General features: G+C 36.6%; 1 protein-coding gene across 1 annotated transcript in view; it reads left to right on the top strand.

Moving 5' to 3' along the window:
* ninaC (STKc_myosinIII_N_like and MYSc_Myo21 domain-containing protein ninaC) overlaps window positions 1-17,447 on the top strand; it is a 579,315-nt gene that overhangs the window by 222,665 nt on the left and 339,203 nt on the right. The window contains exons 14-16 of the mRNA XM_090415596.1: window positions 283-334; window positions 6,920-7,024; window positions 13,166-13,268. Of these exons, the coding sequence (XP_090271722.1) occupies window positions 283-334; window positions 6,920-7,024; window positions 13,166-13,268 (260 nt within the window). The remainder of the gene's footprint in view (window positions 1-282; window positions 335-6,919; window positions 7,025-13,165; window positions 13,269-17,447) is intronic.

Genomic DNA, 17,447 nt, shown 5'->3' with positions numbered 1-17,447 from the left:
ATCTTTATTTGATGAATAAGCATATCTCTAGCTAAACTGAGTTGTACTGCACTGTACTGTACTATATTTTTCTGACAATAATTAAAATATGACAAATTGGGTCAATATATGTTTAGTGTTTTTATGTGAAGTTTTAATGTCTATCAATTCCTTAAACTGTCCTTTCCATTCCTTTCCATCTTCTTGAATCAGATGGAAGGATTGAGGAGGGTTGACTGCATTTATTTTTAAAATGTTTTGAATATTTAAAACTCTTTATATGACATACATTAATTTTTACAGCTAGGTTATCAGTATATTTATTGGAACAGTCACGTGTCGTGTGGCAAGCTTTGTAAGTATTTGTTGTAGTTTTAACTGATCTTAAATAGTACATGAAGTTTAAGAGTTTAATTTGAAGAAATTCTGTTTATTAAATGAATTCTTAGTAGTTGTTTAAAGGGTAATTACAATGATGTTAATGAATTATTAATAATGCATTGATCTAGTAATAAATTAATAATAATGTACTGATTGGTAATACATTAATGTAAAATAAAATAAATTAAAATAAAATAAAAATTCCACTGGTTGGAATTATATAAACAATTATCTTTCAGATGTAATCTAATAACACAATGCAATTATTCAATGCATTCTGCTATTACAACATTTTAATTAGAATGCAATATCATGTCCAGCTCATTATCCATTTCATGCCAGCAACGTTTGGTCGATTGGTAGAGCCTCTGCTACTAATGGCATACGAAACAAGTTAAGCAAGTTTGGGCGCAGTTAGTAGTTGAAAAGGGATCAATTGTTCGGTGCTGTTGGCACACTCTCCCTCGATGAGTCTTTGGACTCTCTGGAGGTATCACATAATAATAATAATGAAGGTCAGTGGTCAACCCATGTTAAATGGACTAGTTTTTATCTCACCTCAGTAGTGCAATTTGAAGAACGATGGCATGTTGTGTCCTTTGGTTGGAAAAGACCTAAATTTGATTCTCGTAACAAGAGAAATCTCTATATGGGTTTTTTTCAACTAAAGGTGAATCAGCTGATCTCATATGGAAGTAGAAGGATTTTTTTTTCTTCTAAACCCCTGAGGAGGTCTTTAATCCCACATACAGGCAATTGGCCTTGAGAATGCATGCAATTTACTGACTAAAAAATACTAGTGGTGGTGGGACCACCACCCTTTTATCTCTTGTGGTCAGTGTTCTCCCCAATATTACAGAGATTCTCTGAGTGGTCTTCAGAATCTTTGCAATATGTCCTCTGAACTTCAGATTTCTATTAACAAATCATTCCAAGATCCCTTGCCTCCTATGCTTCTTCTGTAGTATGAAGTGAGTATGAAGCATTGCATATGTGGCAATGATGAGGGTAATGTTATTTGTGAGAGTCAACTTGGATTTGTGAAGGGGCAACTCTTGTTTTAGCAATATGCTAGCCTTTTATGATAAAGTTACAAGAGCATTAGATGAGGGAAAGGCATATACTGCAATTTTCTTAGACTTAGCAAAGGCATTTGACAGGGTGCCACATAATAAACTGATATTTAAGTTGAAGCACATGGGTCTGGATGTCAGATTGGTCAACTGGATTCAGGATTGGCTGTCCGATAGGTATCAGAGAGTTGTGTATGGTGGGACAGTTTGAAGGAAGCAGAGGGTTACAAGTGGGATCCCACAAGGGCTCAGTACTGGGACCTATATCGTTTAACCTTTATATCAATGACATTGTCAGTGGATTGCAAGGGGATATTCAATTGTTTGCAGATGATGCAAAACTGGGAAGGATTATTAGTAATAGTGCAGATACTGCAGCCCCCTACAAGAGGATTTGAATAAGCTAGATAGATGGGGAAATGAATGGGGGTGTCAGTTAAATGCAGCAAAATGTAAGGTCTTGAGGTTTGGGAAACATCGATGGGACACTGCATACTCTATGGGAGAAGTTATACTGAAGGAAGTAGGGAAGACAAGAGATCTGGGGTTGATGATTGATAGAAACCTGAAATTTAGGGGACATATTGCAAAGGTGGTGAAGGTAACAGAGGATTGCTGCAATAATGAGAAGGACACTGACCTGCAGAGATAAAATAGTTATCATTCCGTTGTATAAGACCCTGATCAGACCACATTTGGACTATTGTTCTCAGATTTGGTCTGTCATCAAATGTACTCCACCCATCCACCTATTCGAAACCTATCCTATTCTTGCTATGACCTCATTTGTTATCACTGTTCTTCTGCATTATCATACTGGGGGGGGGGGGGGGGGGCACACTCACTGTCTTCCATTTGACACATTTTTGCTGCACTATTTCTGACATCAATCTGAAATTTCTTGCTACATGATTCATGCTACCTCTCAGGTCATTCGTACAAACCATTACTATCATCTCCTCTCTAATTTTGAAGGGGATAAATTAACTGTGGAAAGGGTACAAAGGCAGATAACAAAGATGGTTTCAGGCCTGTACAATAAGAGTTATGAGGATCGGCTGAGGGAATGTGGACTGCAGAGTAGAGTTTGGTGGATAGAAGAAAGAGAGGTGATATGATTGAGACTTTTAAACTGTTGAGAGATGGTTACAGGGTTGACACTGGGGAGTTCTTTCGCTTGGTTGAACAGCGGGAAGGAGTGATGACAAGAGGCCATCCCTGGAAGTTACGAAAGGAAACTGTGAGCAAGAGGGTGAGGAGTGGTTTCTTTGCATGGAGGGTGGTTGAACCATGGAATGCATTGCCTGATGGAGTGGTGAGAGCAGAACGGTCAATGAGTTTAAGGAGTGGTATGATAGAATTTGTATTTCTTAGGGGAACCGCCCCTCGATGAGTCTTGATAGACTTTATGTTTCTTAGTAAGGACCTCCCAAGATGAGTCTTTTGACTCCATGGAGGCCTGAATAATAATAATAATAATAATAATAATAATGTGGTTCCCACATTTCAAAACTTACATTTCTGATAGTCTATATAGCAGGGGTAGCTGACCTTTTATGTTCCATGTGCCAGTCTTTTCACATACGAGTTCAGATGCGCCACACAACTCTTGTACCCTTAAAAACTCCCAGTAAAAATATGTTAATATAGACATATTTAATATAAAAACAAGATTCTCTCTCCGTAAGTCAGACCCAAGCCTTGCTTCAGTTTTTTCCTTCTATTTCAGTCTGATGTTGTGTTTTATAGTGTTTTATTATGATCATGTCTTTTATTATGTGAGAAAGTGTTTTCACAAGCAATGCACAGTGGTCTTCCTGACAGATTTGCTATAAATAAGAACTCATTTTACCACTGTTCATTAAATTCACACTTACTCACACTTTTTTTTTGTTTTTTTTTTCCTCATTTTCTTTTGTACTGTGATGGGTAACTGAATGTAAAATCGAGCTTTCGAAAATCAAAGATTGATTTTACATTCAGTTACCCATCACAGTACAAAAGAAAATGAGCAAAAAAAAAAAAAAAAACAGGTGTGAATTCAATGAGCAGTGGTAAAATGAGTTCTTATTTACAGCAGATCTGTCAGGAAAACCATTGTGCATTGCTTGTGAAAATACTTTCTCACATAATAAAAGACATGATCATAATAGACACTATAAAACACAACACAACATCAGACTGAAATAGAAGGTAAAAACTGAAGTAAGGCTTGGGTCTGATTTACGGAGAGAGAATCTTGTTTTTATATTAAATATGTCTATATTAACATATTTTTACTGGGAGTTTTTAAGGGTACAAGAGTTGTGTGGCACATCTGAACTCGTACAAAATTGAAAATGTTGACAAAGAACAAACAAAGCACAACTCCATAGCACACGAAAATGAATTGTGAACTGACTGATAAAAAATTGCGACACACTGCTGTTGCTAATGCTTGTCGCCTCAGGATCAAACAAAATGAATGTGCAAAAGATGTGCACAAAACAATAAAATCACTAAAAATAATTAAGTTAATAAATAAATAATTTTAGCTTTTTTTCCTATAGATCGGTTTTTGGATAATACTTTTTGCATAAATAGGCTTACTTTTTTTATTATTACCATTGATCCAATGTGCAACTTCTAATCATCTAATGCATCACTTTTGGCACATGTGCCATTGGCTGGCCATCCCTGGTCTAATAGGAACATCCCACTAAATATCTTATCATATAAACATCTAGCTTATATACTCACAAAAGCTATTAGTGTTATTTCCACAGTGATTTTGCATCCCAAGAGAGCACAAGTCATCTCTAATCATCAATAACACTCCATCACCACCACATTTGCCTTCCCTATCCTGCTGATCCTAGAATTCGTGTACAGAAAAACAAGTATACTGTCAGCATTCTCATAGCCATTATTACTCCCTGCATACTCCACCTGACTCTGTAGCATAGTGTATATCCTCTTATTTCTCAAGTTACTATACCCTACATGAAGCCATCCCTGCTGTCCCCCCCCCAAGCAATTATAGTTTTCCTTCCCTGACATGTTGACTTGCCCAGAAAACAATAGCCTCAAATGCCTGCATCCTTCTGTATTAATATGCAATCCATCTCTAGTATGCAGCTTCTGTCATCAAATGTGCTCCACCCATCCACCTATTCCAAACCTATCCTATTCTTGCTATGACCTCATTTGTTATCACTGTTCTTCTGCATTATCATACTGGGGGTGGGGGGGCACACTCACTGTCTTCCATTTGACACATTTTTGCTGCACTATTTCTGACATCAATCTGAAATTTCTTGCTACATGATTCATGCTACCTCTCAGGTCATTCGTACAAACCATTACTATCATCTCCTCTCTAATTTTGATCTTCATTGCCATACTACCTATCATTCCATCTGGCAAGCACACCTCTGGCACTCTACTCTGCACATTCCAAATCATCCAATCTTCATACATAATACTCCAAACTGATTCATTCATTCATTCTTCTCTTACTGGCATCCCTGACTCTTTGCTTTCAGTCTGGCTTCCATTTCTCTTCTACTTTCCCCACTTACTCTCTCATCCCTCTATCCCTTGCTTCCACATCCTCTTGACTTTCTCCAGTTTCTTTCCCTCCTCTGTCTGTTTTACTCTCTTGTCTTCCTCTCTCATTTTTTGCACATCTTTTGCACATTCTCTTGCACTTACTCTCATTATACTTTCATTAGCCAAACTCTTGAGCCTCCTAATCTCTTCATTCATCCTCCTTAACTCAGTCTTCATACCTTCTATCTCCTTTCTCAACAGTTCTCTTACTGTCTCCACACATCCTGCTTTCAACATTCCTCTGGCACTCTACTCTGCACACTCCAATCATCCAATCTTTATACATAATACTCCAAACTGATTCATTCATTCTTCTCTCACTGGCATTCCTGACTCTGCTTTCAGTCTCTCTCTCTCTCTCTTCCACTTTCCTTACTTCTCATCCCTCTGTCCCTTGCTTCCACATTCTCTCAAATGTCCCTTGCATCACCATGTTCCTCACATTCTCCCTTGCTCTCATTCTACTCTCACCAGCCAAACTCTCCAGCCTCCTAATCTCTTTATTCATCTTCCTTAACTCAGTCTTCATTCCTTCCATCTCCTTTCTCAGCAGTTCTCTTTCCATTTCCGCACATCCTGCTTTCAACTGACATTAATGCACACAGTCATGGCCATCAGATAAACCATCTCTCACAGCCACACTACCCAAGATCAAATTCATATGTACATCTTTCACATACTCTTCACCCTCTCAAATGCTATCCACAAATCAGCATCCATCCATTTGTGAAGCACTATATCCACTGCTACCGAATCAAACTTATGTTTCCCAGTGCTTCCTACTGCCCTCATTTCATGCATGCATACATACATACATATTCCATTCCTCACCTGCCACATTTTTAAACGTTAGAATATGTGCCACATGCATAACAAGCTACAAAATTTAGTGTAGTACATCAAGGCCACTGCTGTTTATATTAGTGATATAGGGAATGATTTAATGAGGGTGGTTACTTTTTTTATGATGATCCAAAATTGGGGATGAAGGTGATGCAGATATCCTTCAGGATGATTGAAATAAATTGGCAGTATGGGTAAAGAACAATAGTTATCAGCTTAATGTGGCAAAGTATGAGATCATGCACTTTGTGATGAAAATTGAATTACAATAAATTGATGAGGCTAGGGATTTGGAGATGATGATGGTGACAAAGAGTGAACATTCATAGGGCGTATTGCAAAAGTTGGCAGAATAGCTCAAAGGATTACCTGTATGTCAAAAGAGTACATTGACAAGCAGAGATAAGGTCATCCTTCTTTATAAGATAGGATATGGTTGCATTGTGATTACACAGATTTTGTTGCCTGGGTTTTTTGGGAATCAAGAGGTGGTGGAGAGTATCCAGGGATGAATGACCAGGATGGTGACAAATCTGTGTAATGATCCCTATGAGGATAGATTGAGGGTGTATAGATTGCAAAGTTTAGTTAACAGGCAGTAAAGATGGAACTTCGTAGAAACTTTTAAGTTAAAGGGATAGGTTCTGTAAGATCGATATGAAAGAAAGTTTTAAATTCATATCAAATAGAGAACTAGGAGTCGCCCATGGAAGTTATGTAAGACTAAGTAAGGGTGCTTGGACTAGATTTTTTTGTGTGAAGAATGGTGAATGACTGATATAGATTGCTAGAGATATTTGTGAAGATGATGATAGTGAATTAGTTTATGGACAGGAATAATAGTATTGTGTGAATAATAGATAGTGGGGTTTCTGGCAATGAATCTTTAGACTCCGCAGATATACATGTGTAATAAATAATAATAATAATATTATTATTACATGGCAGATTACATTACATTTTAACAGATGGTTTTATAGATGCTACTGAAATTATGCAAAATCATATTTGACTATAATGAATCAATATGATAAATTTGGTTTCTTTTTAAGTGGAGAAAGAAATTTTCACATCTTTTACTACCTTTATGATGGTCTAGCAGCAGAAGGAAGATTAGGTGAATATTTCCTTAACCAAGAAGCTAAAAGAGATCACAAGTAGGTTTTTAAAGCTATTATAAAACTGTTTTTTTTTTTGTGTGTGTATGTAATTTAGTTATGCAATTTCATTTTTCTTAAAGACGGAATTCATTGTGAACACAAGTTTTTGTTTGTTTTTTTGCCTTAAAATACGATTTTCTTGTATCAGAGAGAAGACATAATATTAATTATTAATGATTTCAATAAGCAGTATTGTGCTTATTGAAATTACAACAAACATCTTCAAAGATGAACTAGACATGGAAATCATTAGACCAGAAATTAAATGGAAAAGCAAAGCTATGTTTTGCCATATGCAGCTTACAGTGCATGACAGGAGTTATTTCAGATTTTTTTTAAAACTAGCAGTAAGGTTATTTTACTTTGAATTTATCCCAGAACACAAGTTTTGTTTGAAAATTACATGAATGCAAGGGTACCCACCCACCTGTTGATCTTTTCTTTCTTAGGGTCTCATTGCTGGTCATTGTTGGTAAACTGTTAGTCTGGAGGATTAAGAGAAAAAAAAATACTAAAAGAGGAAAAGTAAAAAAAACTGGAGTGGAGTGGGAAAGGGGGAGTAAAACTGAACAATATTTTTTCATCTGTAGAAACATCTTTTCTACAGATGAAATATTATTATTATTATTATTATTATTCAGACCTCCATGGAGTCAAAAGATTCATCGCTGGAGGGCCTTTCAAAGAAACACAAGTCTATCAAGACTCATCGAGGGAGGTCCCTCCTAGAAAACACAGTCTATCATACCACTCCCACTTCTCATCCTCTTGCTCACAGTTTCCTTTCGTAACTTCCAAGGGATGGCCCCTTGTCGTGACTCCTTCCTGCTATTCAACCAAGCGAAAGAACTCCCCAGTGTCAACCCTGTAACCACCTCTCAACAGTTTAAAAGTCTCAATCATATCACCTCTCCTTCTTCTATCCACCAAACTCTGCAGTCCACACTCCCTCAGCCAATCCTCATAACTAACATTGTACAGTCCTAATAGCATCTTTGTTATCCGTCTTTGTATCCTTTCCACAGTTAATTTATCCTCTTCAAATCCTGAGGACCAGATCTACAGTTTAATATGTATGCATATTTCATCTGCAGAGGTATGCATATAAATTTATTAGTAGATAGCTGCAACAATTGTTACATGTATGCATTCAGAAATGCAAAAGATTTATGGACTGTTAGGTTAAACGAAAAGAAGGAACTCATTACAGTGTGTGTGAAGTGCAATGAAAGGTTACATTGTTAGGTAAGTAAGAATAGTGTCACCAAAAGTAATGAGAAAATGGATGGAAGTGCTGGATATGATAGGAATAGAAGTGAAGAGCTTAGGCAAGAGTTAATGAAAATAAAGAGTGAAGTTAAATGTTTGGAGGGAGGAAAATGAATGTCTAAAGAAGAGATTAACTGACGTAAATGAGAAGGAGGTTAATAGGAAGAAGCAAGTATCCAAGGATGACAGGATGATTTTATATGGATATTCAATCATTAAAGGTGTGGTAATTAATAAGATACATAAGACATATTTTCCAGGTGGTACATTCAAATGAATATCTGAGGTGTTGCATGGTTGCATGGAAGGAGGGAAGGAATGGGCATTAGAATTAGTGGTAGTGGTAGGCACAAACAATTGGACAGTGATGAGACAAAGAATGTGGAAAGGGATTTGAAGATGTTGCAGGAGATGAAGGATAATAATGTCATCAGAAAAGTGGTTAGTTTGGTGCCCAAATATGATAATAGTCACCTGAGAAGCAGAGCAATGATACTGAATGACCAAATAGCTGAATTGTATCAGGCACAGGGTGTGAAGTTGGATATTAAATGGCTTCTCCGAAAAGAGTACACAACATCTGTTCGATTCTTACAAGCCAATCGAAAACAGGGTGTGAATATATGGAGTGAATTTGAATGAAAGTTAGAATGGTTTAAAGCTAATGAATTGCATTTGAATGGGTTTGGTGCTACAATATGGGGTGCAGAGATATAAAGCTATGTATTGGTGGAGCTGTGCTTCAGGAAGTGGATGACAAGAAGTACATTGACATGTTGAATAAGGAGGTGTGCCTCTGTATAAGACATTAGTAAGACCACACATTGACTATTGTGCTCATATTTGGTCACCTAGTTTTCATTATGATGTGGAAACACTAAAGAGGATCCAAAGATCAGTGACCAAAGTAATATTGATTGGTTCGAGGATACATTGTGGTTAGTCGGAGAATTTAGCACTCGTATAAAATTGGTGATTTTTGTCTGTTTTATTGTGCTTTTTCCATTGAAAATGAAGGTTTTAAAATGTACACTAATAATTATATTAGTGCACATTTTAGTGTTTTATAACATATTTTTATGAAGATATTTCGATAATAAGTTTAAAATGGCACCAAAAATGCACAAGAAACGTAATGCTAAGAAGAGCAATGCAGACAAGAACAAGAAAGATAGCCCCACTAATGAGGTTATTGGAGATATGGAGGAGGTTAATGAAAATGAATTAACCTCCAAAATAGCAAAATTAAAGCAGATCATCAGAGACGATGAAAGAATTACAAAAAGTTGAGAGGCATTTAAATAAATATAAGGAGGAAAAGAAAATTAAGCAGCAAAATAAGAAACAACAAAGCACGAAAACAGGTAAGTCAAGAAGTAACAGAAATCATTTTAGTAACGTAGTTTGTAAAAAGAAGGATGTTGTTTGGTATGGTGATGCTGTAATATAACATGTTATTGATAAAGTGAGTTATAACTTCGAGTTTTCCTGGAGCGAAAATTAAGAATATAAAGGAAACTTCATAAAGGAGGTGATAGAACTCAGTATCAAATTATAGGCCTATCTGTGTGTTAGATGTTGTGGTTAAGTTGTTGGAGAAGCTTGTGAGAACTAGGATCCAGAATTGGGTTTACAACAATGGTATTATCTTTGATGGACAGCATGGATTTGCTAAAGGGAGGTCATGTTTTAGTAATATACTAACTTATTACAGTAAGGTGACAGTTTCCTTGGACAGAGGAGAAGGATGAGGAAAGATTGAGAAGATGTAATTTGCAGAGTCTGGTGGACAGGAGGAAGAGGGGAGATATGATAGAGACCAACAAGTTGGTAAGGGGGTTGTTATAGGATCAATGGTGGAGAAGTTCTACAGAGAATAGTGGGAGATCAGGGAAGAACCAGAGGTCATCCCTGGAAACTGTATAAAGAGAGTGTGAGTAGGGGAGTGAGAGGCAGGTTTTTTTTCATGCAGAGTTGTGAATGATTGGAATGCCTTGCCTGAGAGTGTGGTGTCTGCAAGGAGTTTGAGCGTGTTTAAGAGGCAGTATGTGATAAAAGGGCCTCCCAGATGAGTCTTTGACTCCATGACGTCTTGGGGTAATAATAATAATAATATACTTAGATTTCGCAAAGGGTTTGGATAGATTACCACATGAACAAGTTGATAGTCAAACTGGAGTGGATGGGGTTGGATATTAGATTGGTGCATTGGATTGGAGACTGGCTATCTGATAGGTATCAACAAATTGTGTATTTGGGGCACGATATCCAGGAAAAGGAAAGTTACTAGTGGTGTGCCTCAGGGGTCTGTTTTAGGGCCATTGCTATTTAATTTGTATATTAATGATATTGGTGAAAATTTGGATGGAGATATTCATTTGTTTGCAGATGATGCAAAGTTGGGATGAACCATGAAGAGTAGAGTGGATATTGTGGCCTTACAACTTGAATAAATTGAGTGATTGGGCATGGAAATGGGGATGTGTGCTCAATGTTGCAAAATGTAAGGTTTTAAAATTTGGGAAACAAAAATGGGATGCAGAATTTATGCTTGGTGAGTATATATTTTCAGAGATGGAGAAAATAAGAGGTCTTGGGGTGATAGTTGATAAGGATCCGAAATTTAGGAAACGCATTGCCAGAATTGTGAGGAAAACACAAGGAATTCTGGGAATGAAGTGGAGGACACTGACTTGTAGAAGTAGGGAGATTCTTCTTCCATTGTATAAGGCTTTGATTAGGCCACACATGGACTATTGCGCCCATATTTTGTCACCTGGTTTTCAGAAGGACGAAGAAATGTTGGAAAGGGTCCAGAGGTGAATGACTAAGGTAGTTTCTAACCTCTGGAATGTCGAGTATGATGAAAGATTGAGAAGATACAATTTGCAGAGTCTGGTGAACAGGAGGAAGATGGGAGATTTGATAGAGATGTACAAGTTAGTAAGGGGTTGTTATAGGACCAATGCTGGAGAGGTTCTACAGAAAATAGTGGGAGATCAGGGGAGAACCAGAGGTCATCCCTGGAAACTTACAAAGAGGGTGTGAGTAGGGGAGTGAGAAGCAAGTTTTTTCATGCAGTGTTGTGAATGATTGGAATGCCTTGCCTGAGAGTGTGGTGTCTGCAGAGAATTTGAGTGTGTTTAAAGCACGGCATGATGAGCTGTGTGTGTGTGATAAAAGGACCTCCCAGATGAGTCTTTGACTCCATGGGGTCTTCTGTTTATTATTACTATAATAATAGTAATAATAAACAGAAAATAAAAGTAAACGAGATCATAATTGTAGTAGATACTAACGATTTAACTTGCAATAAGTTCAGTATGAGAGAGGACATGAAAGGGTTGTTGGAAGAGGTGACAGTGAAGAGTGAAAGACTGTAAGACTACTGCAAGACTTTCATTAAATAACCAGGTCAAGGACATGGCTAGCTCTTTAGCACATTCTTTAAAATTATGTGGTGATATGTCATCCATTCCCACAACCTTATTAACATATAACCCAAGCAACACTTGATTCTTTTATGTTTAATTCTCCTAATTCTTGGCTCCCTTTTACGTTGCACACCACTACGATAAACACTGATGAAGTGTTCGTTAAATAATTCCACTATATCATTTGCTATGGTTACTCTGCTACCATAACTATCTACCAGTGTCAGCCTGCTCAATTATTTTTCCTCTTGCTTGCCACATAGTAGAAAAAGTCCCTTGGATAAGCTTTGACTTGACTGGCCAATCTCCTCTCATGTTCTACTTTTCTTTTTTAAGCATTCTTGTCACTTTTCTGGCCTGCACTTTATATTCTTCATACATCTGTTCGATGGTGGAGACTATCTTGTACTTCCTTCATAACAACTTCTTTTGTAACACTGCTTGCTTGATTTCACCATCAACATAATTACACTTCGTTCTGACCATACCTATTTCACTGATCCTGACTCTGATTTTCATTCATATTCTTATCGTCCCCACCATTTTGCTCTGCATCACTCTACCCTGCTATAATCATTCTTATTCTTACTTGTTGTGTAGCAAAAAAACTTTTGGATTTATTTTGGCCTGCTTAGCTAATTTTTTCTCAAATTTGATTTAGTCTTCCTTTCCATACTCGTTGCCCCATTTTGTAGATGCTTTATTAGTTGTGAGCATGCTGATTACTTTCTTCTTTATGTTCTGAGATACAGATATAAATATGATGCACATCATTGTTTTTTAAACTTTCTTTGACTGTTTTCCACTATAAGAAATACATTTTACATTGCGACCCAGTACCTGTAATACACACACGCGCACACACACACACACACACACACACACACACACACACACACACACACACACACACACACACACACACACACACACACACACACACACACATATAGTAAACTGAATCAAACGTTTCATGAAACAATATATGCTGCCCTTACTACATATAATAAAGTAAAAACAAATTTTTTTTTTTTTTTTCAGAAAATCAAATCAAAGTGCTTTAAAGTTATAACTGAGCTACCTGAATTGACTTCACAGCCCACAAATAGGTTGTCACCCATAGTTTGAAAAACACTGATGTAGATAGTAGATAAAAGATGTTAATATGAGTTGACATTTTGCCAGTGCTGAAATTATGTTAGAAAAAATAACTGACTTACTCTGGCCAATGCATAGGGCCACAGAAATGGCTTGTTATAGTGGATAGTTTGCTGTTTTTTTCAGGACTTTTCAATAATTTGTTATAGTGAAAGTTCACTGTGTAATTATTAAATAAAACATTATTTTAATTGTTTGATAATTATCACAAAGAATCTATTTTATATTGAGATAATGATTCCAAATATTGAAGATTTTAAAATATTTAATAATGTAGATATCTGCAGGGAACTAGCTGTGATCCTTCAACACCTAAAACAAATGTAAAAATTCTTAGCAACATAAAGAAAGGATTCAGGCTACTTGGATTTCGTCCACTGGCAAGTTGATCAATTTATTATTTTTTCTATAATGTAGTCTTATTGTTTTCTTCAACAGTTAAAGATAAATAAATCATGAATTTCTGGTGCTTTTTTTAATGAATAAATTCCAAGTTATACTATGATTTCATCATCATCATCAAATTTCTGATATATACCCTCAAGGGGTGTACAGGATATGATAGTACTACATGAAAAATTTACATCATTACTAACTTCCTATCTACAATTTTCCTCCAAATCGATCTCTTTAATGTCAAGACTCCAATATTATCAGGTTTTATATTTCTGTCTTATAAAGCACTTTTTACTGTATCAATCCACCTGATGGTGGATTGATACAGTAAAATATAATCTTGGTCTTCCTCTGGGTCTTTTTCCTGCCAACCTGCCAGAGAACACACTTGTTTTGCTAATCTTTGCTCTCCCATTCTGCTTAAGTGACCATACCACCCGAGATTAGCTCTGCTAATACATTCCTTGATGCTGACAATATCAAGTTCTTTCCCAATATCCTCGTTTTTAATATGATACTGCCATTGATAACATCTGTTCATGCCCCTAATCTTTCTCAGCACTCTCATATCTGCAGTCTCTAGTCTTTGGTCAAGTGTTTTACTTCTGACCCAGCTCTCAAATCCATAAGTTAAAATTAGTTTAAACACTGTCTTGTATACAGCTTTTTTTAATGTTGGCTAATTTTTCTCTTATTCCATATAAATATATTCAGTTGACTTCCTACCATACCAGCTTTGTTGATGCTATTGTCTGTTTCCATATTTAACTTCCCATCTTCACTGAAAATTGTGCCTAAGTAGCTGAGATGTTTTACTTGTTCTATAGTTCTCCATTCACAATGCAGTTGATATTTTCAATGATTCTGCCTATTTTCATTGTCTTTGTCTTTTTAATGCTGACCTTCATACCATATCTATTACAACATTTATTCAATTTAGTCAGAGAATCTTGCAGACTTGTAGTGGATTTATTTAGAAGTATAACATCATCTGCATAAAGCAAAGAGCTGAGCTTTACACCTGCAATTTTGATATCATGTTTAATATCACTTTCCTTCATAATGTGCTCCACATAGATAATGAATAACAAAGGGGATAAATGTGCATCCTTGTCTGACACCAGATTTAATATTAAACCACCTTACTGTACTTCCTTCAATTCTAATTGCTGACTTACAACTCAAATAAAGAACAAGTATTGCTTGATATAATGCAATTAACACCATATAACTGCAGCGTATTGAATAGCTTCTCTCTTGGCACCTTGTCATATGCCTTTTCCAGATCGACAAAACTTAAATACAGATCTTTGTTATATTCCCATGCTTTCTCGACTATTTGTCGTAAAGTGAAGATCTGATCCTGACAGCCTCTGTTTGGCCTAAATTCAGCTTGTTCTTCACCAAGCTTCTCTTCCACAATCCTTCTCAACCATTTCTCAAGTATACTTGCATATATCTACCCAGGAACACTCAGTAATGAAATGCCTTTGTAATTCTCATATTCAGCCTTATTTCCCTTTTTTATATATGGGTACTATGAGAGCTCTACTCCAATCATCTGGAATTTGTCCCTCTGTCCAGGCTTTCTGAACTATGCAGTGCATTCACTGTATGACTTTTAAACCTCCATACATGAGCATTTCTGGTTGAATATCTACTCCTGCTGCCTTTCTGCATTTTAAGCCTTTGATGGCTTTTTCTACTTCAAGTATGGATATGTATTCCTGATTTTATGCCTGTTGAGTGGTTTTTATCACTGTGCTGTTTTCACTGCTTGTTTCTTTTAGCAGTTTTTGAAAGTAATTACTCCATACTTCAAGGAAATCTTTTTCTCCTGTTTTCCTGTCACCTTTATCATCACTAATTGGAGGGTGGTTGAACCATGGAATGCATTGCCTGATGGAGTGGTGAGAGCGAGAACGGTCAATGAGTTCAAGGAGTGGTATGATAGACTTTGTGTTTCTTAGGAAGGACCTCCCACGATGAGTCTTTTGACTCCATGGAGGCCTAAATAATAATAATAATTATTATTCCTTTTACAGCACTCTTTCCTCCATTTCTAAGCTTCTTCAACAACCTCCAGAATATCTTGCCGCCTTCTTGATATTTATTTTCTATGTACTTGCCAAAGTCCTCCCATTACTTTTGTTTAGCTAGTTTTACACAGTGTTTGGTTTTCTTACATTTGTCTCTGTATTCTCTAAGATCACAAGTTGACTTATTTTCCAGGAACTTTTGATATGCTTTCTTCTCTTCCTTCACTGCCTCTTTAGCTTCCTGTGTCCACCATGGAGTTCTGATTTTTCTATCCTTGCAGACAACCTCACCACATGCCTCTCTGGCTGAATGAATCAATGTTTTCTTCAGGGCTGGACACTGAATTCTGCAAGGTTTGGTTCCTGTTCTCAAACTCTTTCATTTTCTTCTTCAATTATGTTTATGTATTTTAGTCTACAGTTCACATCTGAGAGCTGCTCAACTTTTATTTGCTTTAAAACTTTCTTACATGTTCTTCTTTTCAATATGAAATTCAATTTTATCCTGCTCAAGACTAAATGGTGATCACTTCCAATTTCAAATCCTCTGTACACTGTAGTGTCCTACACCAGTGAGAAAAGTCTCATTGACTATAGACTTTTCTTATTTCTTGACTCTTCTCTCCATGTGAATTTGTGCACATTTTTATGTTGAACATCGTGTTAGTAATAACCAGTCCATGTCCTGAGCAGAAATCCAACAGGTATTTGCCATTATTATTAGCTTTGCTCTTTTCTCCAAATTTTCCCAAAATATTTTTGAATGTCACACAATGAATTTGAATGTCACACTAACACCATGTTCCAACATAAAAATGTGCACAAATTCACATGGAGAGAAGAGGCTAGGAATAAGAAAAGTCTCATTGACTATGTTATTGTTGATAGTGATGTTTTCTCCCTGGTGCAGGACACCAGAATGTACAGAGGATTTGAAATTGGAAGTGATCACTATTTAGTCTTGAGCAGGCTAAAATTGAATTTCATATTGAAAAGAATAACATGTAAGAAAGTTTTAAAGCGAATAAAAGTTGAGCAGCTCTCAGATGTGAACTGTAGACTAAAATACAGAAAGATTATTGAAAAGAAAATGAAAGAGTTTTAGAACAGGAATCAAGCCTTGGAGATTCAGTGGCAAACTCTGAAGAAAACATTGATTGATTCTGCTAGAGAGGCATGTGGTGAGGTTGTGTGCAAGGATAAAAAAATCAGAACTCCCTGGTGGACACAGGAAGTTAAAGAGGCAGTAAAGGAAAAGAATAAAGCATATCAAAAGTTCCTGGCAAATAAGTCAGCTTTTACTCTTACAGAATACAGAGACAAATGTAAGAAAGCTAAATAGTGTATAAAACTAGCTAAACAAAAGTCATGGGAGGATTTTGGCAAGAACAGAGAAAATAAATATCAAGAAGGTGGCAAAATATTCTGGAGGTTGTTGAAGAAGCTTAGGAATGGAGGAAAGAGTGCTGTAAAAGGAGTTAGAGATGATAAAGGTGACATGAAAACAGGAGAAAAAGATATCCTTGAAGTATGGAATAATTACTTTGAATAACTGCTAAATGAAACAAGCAGTGATGACAGCACAGTGATAAAAAACACTGACCAGGCATGCAGTCAGGAATACATATCCATACGTCAAGTAGAAAAAGCCATCAAAGGCTTGAAATGTGGAAAGGCAGAAGGAGTAGATGATATTTGACCAGAAATGCTGAAGTATGGTGGTATAAAAGTCTTACAGTCGCTGCACTGCATAGTTCAGAAAGCCTGGTCAGGGGGACGAATTCCCGATGATTGGAGTATAGCTCTCATAGTACCCATATATAAAAAGGGATATAAAACTGAATATGAGAATTACAGAGGTATTTCCCTACTGAGTGTTCCTGGCAAGATCTATGCAAGTATACTTGAGAAACGGTTGAGAAGAATTGTGGAAGAAAAGCTTGGTGAAGGACAAGCTGGATTCAGGCGAAATAGAGGCTGTCAGGATCAGATCTTCACTTTACGACAAATAGTCGAGAAAGCCTGGGAATATAACAAAGATCTGTATTTAAGTTTTGTCGATTTGGAAAAGGCATATGACTAGGTGCCAAGAGAGAAGCTATTCAATACGCTGCAGTTATATGG

Source organism: Typopeltis vanoorti, chromosome 3, assembly GCF_054136105.1.
Source record: "Typopeltis vanoorti isolate ZY-2024b chromosome 3, IOZ_Tvanoo_1.0, whole genome shotgun sequence".
NCBI classification, from domain to species: domain Eukaryota; kingdom Metazoa; phylum Arthropoda; class Arachnida; order Uropygi; family Thelyphonidae; genus Typopeltis; species Typopeltis vanoorti.
Note: the sequence above shows the minus strand (reverse complement) of the source record. Positions and strands in the feature narration are given on the sequence as shown.